Below are 9,218 nucleotides of genomic sequence, written 5' to 3'. Positions count from 1 at the left end.
TATATATATATACTTTTTTGTATCCCCGTACAAATGTTGATAAAAGAGGTTACCTGGAAAACATCATGAATTCTAGGAAAGAAGGAGTTGCCATCACCCAGCTGTGCAGGGAAGACCAGTGCCCGCCATCTTCAGGCATCGGTGGAAGGGCTTCCACGTATGATGGCAACGAATACATCCGACGGAAAGCATCCTGAAAGGCCGTTCTGCATGCAACAGAAGGAGAAGCAAAGTTCCATTTATATATGTTGCGATATTACTTCTGTTTCAAATATGATTAATTCCAACTAGCTTAGACCCTAGATTTCCCTCATTCCAGTTACAAGTTCCCATGTGTACTACAATTGGTTAAGGGTAGTAATGCAATCACTTAAACTGATTTTATTTTTTTAACAGGGAGCGTAATGTTAGACTAAAATCAAGAGGGGTTAATGGACCACATTTGAAAGTAGTTTATAATCCTATGTTTTATCACGCCAGATAAAAAACATTTGTTGGATGTGCTGAGGTCGAGAACACCCGATTATAGCTACCAAAATAACATATTTGATGCTTCAACCAAAATCGGCACTCTCAAATAATGTTATCATATACTCCCTCTGTCCCAAAATAAATGGCAACATTTCTCTGTTTGGTAAGATTTCAATCCTGAATTACCTCTGTCCATTAGTAAGCTTTACAAATTATAGTTATTATTGATTTTGGTCCACAATAGTCCCTATTTTGCCATTATTTAGGGGTAGTTTAGATATTTTAGTTAATAGTCAAACACTCGACATATCATGTGTCAAAGCCAAATGTACATAATGGCTTTTACAGATCGATGTACCGCTAGAATTATTGCTCTATTTTAACATCAGGTTTTGCAACTCTTGATCAGATTGAAGTTGGCAGACTTCAAAATGTAACCAAAAAATGCAGGCAAGTGATTGGAGTTCTCATTGTTTCAGTGAGAAAACTGATCTGGGAAGAACCTGGGTCGAAACCACAAGCTACCTAAGGGGTCGTTTACCAAACGCTTACCAACTCACATTACCTTACCGGATGAATATAGCAAGGACCAAGAATCTTACCCTGTAAGGCGAGAAGAGTGAGGCAAGCACCGAGAGTCTTACCCGGTAAGTGAGGGTGACGACTCTTATCATGGTTAGCGCTTACCGTGTAAATTGTTGCACATGATGCTGTTTTGGTGGACTAAGATCTTACCCGGTAAGTAAGTGATCGTGTTGAATTTTACCGGTAAGCGCTTGCCGGGTAAGTGTTTGGTAAACGGCCCCTAAGACTTGTTAAACTCTCCAAGTTTCTAGATTAACCATATCAGACTAAAATAGCCCCGTCTCTCTCAAGAACATATTTAATAGTGTGATTGAAGAAGTTCCTAGTTTGCTTCACACTTTTTAAACATGCTTTATAATGGCCATTTCCTGAATGATAAGCTACATATCAAATTATTGATCATTCTCCTCATCAAAATAGAAATCAAGAGTGTCGACATGTACCTGCAATTTCCCGCATTTAAGACATCACACAGAGACCAAAACGTTAGAACATGGTTGCTTCCTGTAAGTTTGCCACCCATGTCTGCGCGTGCCCAAAAATATATTACGTCTCCTCTATGTTTCTGGTGCACTGTTCCTTCTAGAACCCTTTCAGCTTTGGAGGATAAAGATACCTGAAACAAATACAAAAAGATTCACATGCAAATGCACATGGCCATAATCTAAAGGATTGGCAGAGCAAAACATCATTTTGGAGTGAAGATCAAGATTAAAATTAACCATACTGTCAAAATCTCATTCCTCCAAATGACAATTGACAAAGGCAATAATGTGACGGAAATCAGGGGCAAGTAAGCAGTAGCACACAAGAGGATATACTGAAACCCACAAATTATATGACCTACCTTCCTCGCAGCAGCGCGCCACGATTGAAATCCAATCCAAGGTCGCTTGTGAACATTATCCACCCTATTTGCAATAGAAAACATGCCCCCCATCTCAAGAAGGATATCTCGGTAGTAAGTCTCATTCAAAATGGAAAGCCTCCCAACTGCATCCACATCATCTGATCTCAATCTTCGAGATTTTGTGGACTGAAGAACGTACAAAACTAAAACCATGAATAAGAGAGGAAAGGGCTGATTACGAAGAGCAAGAAAGCATATATAATAAATCCAACTAAAATAGTTTCAAGAAAAAAATCTAGAAGTAACAACACTATATGTGTCTAAGAATTGCAGAGTAACTTACTAGACTTAACCCACGATACAAAGAACCATGGTGCAGAAAGGGCCAAGCGCCGGCTCCATTGTATATCTCGTATATGCATAGAGGCTGGCCTGTCCTCTCTAGCTCTCCTTCATCCCTTTCATTTGCTTCAAATTTTAGCTTTTCGACTTTTTTAGCATCACGATATAATTCCTCCCATACACCATAACTTTTATCTGTTCTCCCCTCGATCTACATGGTACGAAAAGTGATATCTTGCTTAGATATATTGCCATTAAGGCAAAGAAAATCATGACAAAATGAAGAAGGGCTAGACCCAAGAAAAAGTCATGTTTGCAGGAAGGACCATACCTCTTCCAATTCTACTCTCTCAACTTCTTCTGAACTATCTATTTCACTTAAAACATCCCAGTCAAGTTCAGTTGGAATATCATCTGCCATGATCTCAGATTCATTCTGAGAGGTTGTTCTTGAATTTGGTAGCAACATCATATGTTCCTCAATATCATAAACGACACTAGGATTTTTTGTAGCTTCCTTCGTATCCAAATTTGTCATGGCACTGGACCAGTGGTCTGTTTCCTCCGAGAACAATTCCCATTCCCATTCTCCCTGTTTTAGTTGAGAAACGGGTCCTGGCAACATTGAATCTGATGGAAGTGTAAGGACATTGTCGAGAAGTTTCACATAACCAGCAATGCATTCTGATGCCTGCATGTTCTTAGCAAGCATCCTCCCCGAGGAAGCAATAGTATGGGCAAAATCTGATAGTCTTCCTTTTGATACCAGAAGCAAGAATGCTTTCATCAACTCATCCGGCTTATCTTTTGAAAAAATAATTCCATGTTCTCCATCAACAACCTGGATTGAAAGATCTTTTATGGTAAAGAATACCATTTTAACCTCATCTAACCTACATATACAGCAAAATAAAGGGAAAAAAATATTAACTTACATGTTTTCTTATGATGGGATAATCAGGGGCAATCACAGGGACGCCAAATGTCATGGCTCTGGTAAGTAATGAAGGAAAGCCTTGCTCATCTTGAGAGGAACCATAAAGAACAATATCAGCTATCAATAACATCTCATCCACATCACCATCCAAACCATAGTGTCCAACAGAATCACGACGAAGACCCAGATGACCAGCAATATCCTGTCAACATAACATCACCCAAGGTAAGAAGCATGGATCCATTAGAAACTTCCTCGGCTATCTTTTACTTCTCCGACTCATTATTTTGCCTTATCTTATACACAAATTTTAAGTACTGTTACACATTGCATTCTTAAGACTAAACTCACATCCCACTTACATGTCTGCATATGCCACATGTAGTTGGCAATTACAAAGTCAACATGCTAGGAATTACCTAGTTTTGCATAGAGTATTGTCTTGGCGCATAAGCATGTAGATCAATTGCGATTCATATACACTTGCCACTATGTATTCAACTGATGTACATGGAAATGAGTCACCTCTAGGGGTCTTCATGAATAATTAAGCCCATAAAATAATTGCGATTCATATACCTTTAATCAATCTATTTACATGCTTGATGTGATAAAAGTTAATAGTATTTTTATGATGACAGCAAACTTTGTATGGAGCATTACAAGTAGAAATTTGGCATTGTTTAAACTCATAAAATAATCAATATGAAAAGTGCTAGCTTCTTATACAGTGATATACAGTGAAGTAAAAAGTGTATCCTTTTTTGGAATGGAAGCAGTATTCATCAAATACATTATAGTTGCTTCAAACCACATTCTTTTACATACGTCGCTCAAGCATCCAGTTCAACACATATTTGAAAAGGTCTTGCAAGAGAACTTTCAAAGTGAATTGCATAGCTTCCTAATATCTTAAAGCAATATCATGTCTAGTTTTATTTATATTTCAATGGTAAGGAATTCAATTAAGATCAAGAAAATGAAACCCACTTTATTTCCCCTTTCTAGGTGTATCAATTGCTACCATCTTTTTGGATATCAGATTCCGGATTCTAGAGAAATGATAAACTATAACTTTTCTCAAACACAAATACATTAGAATATTACTAGATGCAATATATATCTTCTCCCAAATCTCAAGGATCTTATTAATAGTAAACCGAGATTGCAGACAATAACCACCCAAAAAAGCTTATTAATTTTTTGTGAGAAGTTGATCCATATATATCATACAAAACAATGAAAGAACCCAAAAACTTGCCAATCAAATTGTACCTGTAACGCATCATTATACGCACTACTGGAGTTCCCACATACAAATACAAATTTGAATGATGGCCCAATGTCTCCTTCCCTTGCATAATGGATCAGCAGAGGTCCTAAGTTATGCATTGCCACTGCATAATCCCATGACAGTTCATTGTAGAAGAAAGAACTTCCAACAACCAAAATCAGCATATCATCTTCGCCAAAACCATTTTTTATCCTCATTTGAGATTTGGAGTGGGCTTTTAGGTATCTTTCGGCTGCCCACACATCTATTGGTGATCCAGGAATCACAAAGAAGTTTCCAGTGTCAAGCACACTATATAGCATCTGGTACATGCATAAATCATAATTGAGAAATAACGTAAGAATGCCTAAACTATACCAATTCATATCCGTGTTGCAACAATGACAATATCAATCTAGGATAGGGAATATACCGGGAAAGAAAAATCCGGAAACACGACCACATCAGCCCTTCTAAAAGCATTCTTCCAATATGCAATTAGATGTTCCCATCCCATTTCTTCATATAGAGGAAGGCGATTTGCAAGTGTATCTTCTTGAACTATCCAGATAAGTTGCACAGAGCAAAAGGGCTCCTGCATAAGGCTGCATAAATATAAAACTCACAAATCCTAGCATCTCCAATAAAGAAAACAAAATGGTGTCTGCTTTCATTAGTTCAGAAAACTTTTTGTAGTTAGATGTGATCACTTCAGTTGCTATTGGAAGGTATTGGCAAGACCAACATTAACTGGGATCGTTATACTGTCCACAATGAAGAATCTTTGTCGGTCTGTCCACATGGCAACATAATAGCTAACCAGAAACCCAGATAAATGACAAAATAAAATCACAGATGAAGCAAGCTTCATTTTCACTTCACTCGGGTTGTAGTTTTGGACCTTTCTACCCTTGAACAGAGAATGTGGACATTCTACCATAGAATACTGTTTACATGTCAGTGTGCATCAAAATTCTTGAAAATCACATTCTACTTGTGTATTCCACACACTAAATCATACTTTTGGTGATTTATTCGACGAAGAGTGTTGTCCAGAGATAGACGGTGTAATTAGTTCACAACAAAACTTAACTCATCTTTCAAGTTACTACAGGAAGTGCATGAGGATCAGCATACAATTGAATATGTAAACATCGCGTGGACAAAATTACAACAAAAATTTAGTAATTATTATTTATATCAACTACCCATACCTTGAAACAGCATCATTTGCTTCTAGAGAATCTACAACAATGCCATCAAATCTGCAGCAATAGAGAACATAATTTAACTTAATTTGTATTCAAGGTAAAGAGAACTATTTGGGACGGAGGGAAGAGCATGAATAAACTACAGGTTCCTACTGTAAATATCTATGAAGTGGTTGTTGGCTATGCTCTTGCATCAACTACAATAATATAGCAAACTGTTGAAAAATGCATTGAAAGAGAGAGCAGACGTACATTGACCAATCAATATGACCATATTTTTCAGGACTTAAAATTGAGACTTGGCCAACAATTTTCTCCCAAAGTGATTTTGTTTTGCCATCCTCTGTCGCATATATCTGCATGGAAGAAGCATTGAGAAGAGGGAAAATGAAGGCATTTCGGATACCTAATTCCCCAAGGTTCTTAACAATAAATGGACAAACTAGTACAAAAAATTTATATTTAGTCAAGCACTAACCACAAGTATAATTTCTTTGCTTCTTAACTGGGGCATATGCAATATTCATAAATCAACAAGAAATTTGGATTGATGTAGTTGCATATTACTACCAAGGAAATCACTTCAATATCTTATCAATCTAACATTAGATTACTTCATAGTCCATACAGAACACTTAATTGTTCATAATAGATTTGAGAGAAAAAAAGATAGCACTTCATGTTGTTTGTATGGCTCAAAATAACAAAATTACACACATAGAAAAACATAAACCTGTCATCACATGAACAGTTGGATATACAGGGAGCTAATAAGAGGTACTGGAGTTTCAGAAATCACCTGAAGCATATAACCCAACCCACGTAAATTTTTCATCACAGTAAGGAGCATCAACGACGCTGGATCGCTCTTCATGTTTCCTAAGATCTTACAATCATCAAAACAAGGCACTGTTGTAAATATGAGATCATGAGTGTTCATGCATATATACACTTATTTGTTGAAACACAAAATATGTGTAGTGGACCAGAATACATAAGCCGAGGTGGAAGCAAAATTCTCAATAAACCAAACCAAACCAAACGAACCCACTGAATCCCATGTGAAGTGAGGTCTAAGGAAGGTAAGATGTACAAAGCCATTCCTCTACCCCAAGGGGTAAAGAGACCATTTCCGTGAAGATACCCAGCTTGCGAACAGTTTTTGCAAAGAGTCTGACAAATGCAAGAAAACTTGAAGCATACTTGGGAAATGAAATACACACATGAAATAAGATTAAACGAGTAGAGCAAGTATGCACAGTCAATGCCATGAAATAGGATTAGAAAAAGCAGAAGCAACAAAACCAATAGGAGAAGTATTAGTCAACTAGGCAACCTAATACGAATGACCCAATAGACCCCTCCCACCAAACATGCACAAAAGCTACTCTGGTTATCCCACCATCTACCCTAGGACTTAGATGCCAGCTGTGCTCTCTAACCCTTCCCAACCGACCTGCTACTACTCCCCCAACCACAATGACCACAGGCTTTAAACAAAATATGCTACCCTATTCTTGCATTTGAGCATCTCCACAAACTCATATATGAGGCCGTGACTTCAGAAATGCCTAAAGCCTTGATGTACAGTCTTACCTGTTCCTCCCATGTCCTCATACAAAAATGTCTAACTCGAGGACGACGCTAAGTAATCTCTTAGTAGTTGAAACAATGCCAAATAGAAATCTAGTAGTATCAGTCACTAGATTCACAATTGTAAAGTAAACATGGTAAAAGATCCCCAGACAATGAAGCCTGGAAGAATGTAGCCAGCTATTACATCCATCTTGAGCATTTCCGGTTCTCATCTGAAGAAAGATATATTACTCCCAAAGTAAGTCTTTACTCCAGAAAGGGACAAAAATAAGGAAACAGGTCAGTCATCTACCAATTCTTAACTAAATGATATTTCTTGTGGTGTAAAATATACAATATATCTTATTTAGACACCAGAGCTGCCTTCTAGTTTAAAGGAATTCCAAGACATCCTATCTTACATTTCAACTAAAAGAACTCCACCATTACAGCTCCTATAAGACTATATACTTGAACTCTATCACCGTGAGTCTGGAGGTCTACTATACACAGCCTCAACACTGATTGCATGGAAGCTCTCTGTGCTCCGAGCTCATAAATATTCAGGTCAAGATGGACAAAATTACTTCTGGACCAAAACCAACACCCTTATTCATATTTGAGATATAAGAGTTATACAGGATTGAAAATTAAAAAAGAGAACTTAAACACTCACAATTGCAAGCCTGGGTGATCGAACTCCAATTCGAGGCTGGTTCCTTGCACGTTCAATTAAACCCCTGCCAGTCCTCGACGAAACGAACTTCAACGAACTCCCAAACTTCAAGCCCTCACGCACAGTCCTCCCAATCCTCTCACCGCTACCCTGCCGGAAAACCATTGAAGCAATCGAGCTCTGCAACACCATCGACGCTAGCGCAAACGCAAACACGGCAATCAATATACACAAGTAAAACAACGACGTCCCTCTCACTGAAAACAGCTTCCGAGAGAGAACGGATCGGCTTCCGTGGATGTGAGATCGGCGCCGATCCGATAAGCTGGCTGCAGAAGATGATTTGGATACATGTACAGAGGTAGGTTTAGGGTTTCTCTTGAACCGGAACCGGTCCCGGATCGGATATAAGCCGGTGCCGGCGGAGTTGGCATTGGAGTTGTCGCCGTCGTTTGTACTGGGCGAGTTCTGGCCCATGTTTCAGAAATCTAACCGAGCAAACTCAGTTTTAACATCGAATCTTGATTGAAACAAAACAATGGTGAATCTGATTGAAGGATGTGATTTCACAGTCACACACACACACACACAAGAGTTCTCTTCTGTTGGGGTAGTTATGATTATTATAGATACAGTGTACGTATATGTATAGTCTTGTTGGTTTCGAGAGTGACGGTGATGAGATCTGATTTGTGATTTTGCTTTTTTTGGGTTTAAACGCGTTTTTGAGATGGGCTAAAATCAGCATTTTCTATTTTTACTGGGGTCAAATGTGTGCAAAATGTTCCCAACAAAGTTACCTTCCCTACAAATGTACGCGGTATATTATTAAATGCAATTTTATTTTTATTAATTTTTTTTTAGTATATAGTATTTATATACGTCAAATACAACAAATAAACTCACATACCTTCTTCACCTTTGGTGAGGTTTGAACTTTTGACCTCGTAAGAGGTTAAAGGCTACAATACTGCTAGACCTAATTTTTTTCTTATTCATCAATCTCATTTACCTATTTTTATCATTATGACTAGGAGTGAACACAGGTTGGATTGGATGGTTTATGACATTTTCACAACCCAACCTAATTATAGCGGTTTGAGAAATCTCAACTCAACCCAACTCATTTAAAAGTATAACCCAACCCTTGCGGGTTAGGACGGGTTGGATTGGGTTGACGGGTTACTAAAATTCATAAAAATGGCAATTGAAATATGATAAATAATACTAAAAATATACCCAACAAAGTCATTAGTTATTACAATCATCCAAAAATATATCTAAATCCTCAAGTCTTG

General features: G+C 37.8%; 1 protein-coding gene across 1 annotated transcript in view; it reads right to left on the bottom strand.

Moving 5' to 3' along the window:
* Nucleotides 1-8,510, bottom strand: part of LOC112525238 — an 11,653-nt gene extending 3,143 nt beyond the window's left edge. Inside the window, exons 1-12 of the mRNA XM_025135277.1 lie at nucleotides 7,921-8,510; nucleotides 6,469-6,555; nucleotides 5,922-6,025; nucleotides 5,673-5,723; nucleotides 4,892-5,063; nucleotides 4,461-4,781; nucleotides 3,184-3,387; nucleotides 2,580-3,089; nucleotides 2,250-2,459; nucleotides 1,904-2,092; nucleotides 1,500-1,672; nucleotides 54-206 (exon numbers count right to left, since the gene is read on the bottom strand). Coding sequence (XP_024991045.1) covers nucleotides 54-206; nucleotides 1,500-1,672; nucleotides 1,904-2,092; nucleotides 2,250-2,459; nucleotides 2,580-3,089; nucleotides 3,184-3,387; nucleotides 4,461-4,781; nucleotides 4,892-5,063; nucleotides 5,673-5,723; nucleotides 5,922-6,025; nucleotides 6,469-6,555; nucleotides 7,921-8,397 — 2,651 coding nt within the window. The 5' untranslated portion in view covers nucleotides 8,398-8,510. The remainder of the gene's footprint in view (nucleotides 1-53; nucleotides 207-1,499; nucleotides 1,673-1,903; nucleotides 2,093-2,249; nucleotides 2,460-2,579; nucleotides 3,090-3,183; nucleotides 3,388-4,460; nucleotides 4,782-4,891; nucleotides 5,064-5,672; nucleotides 5,724-5,921; nucleotides 6,026-6,468; nucleotides 6,556-7,920) is intronic.
* Nucleotides 8,511-9,218: the final 708 nt, after the last annotated feature.

This window comes from Cynara cardunculus (assembly GCF_001531365.2).
Source record: "Cynara cardunculus var. scolymus isolate 2C chromosome LG 13, CcrdV1, whole genome shotgun sequence".
Lineage (NCBI taxonomy): Eukaryota > Viridiplantae > Streptophyta > Magnoliopsida > Asterales > Asteraceae > Cynara > Cynara cardunculus.
The sequence above is the reverse complement of the archived record's forward strand: the minus strand, read 5'-3'. Positions and strand labels throughout refer to the sequence as shown.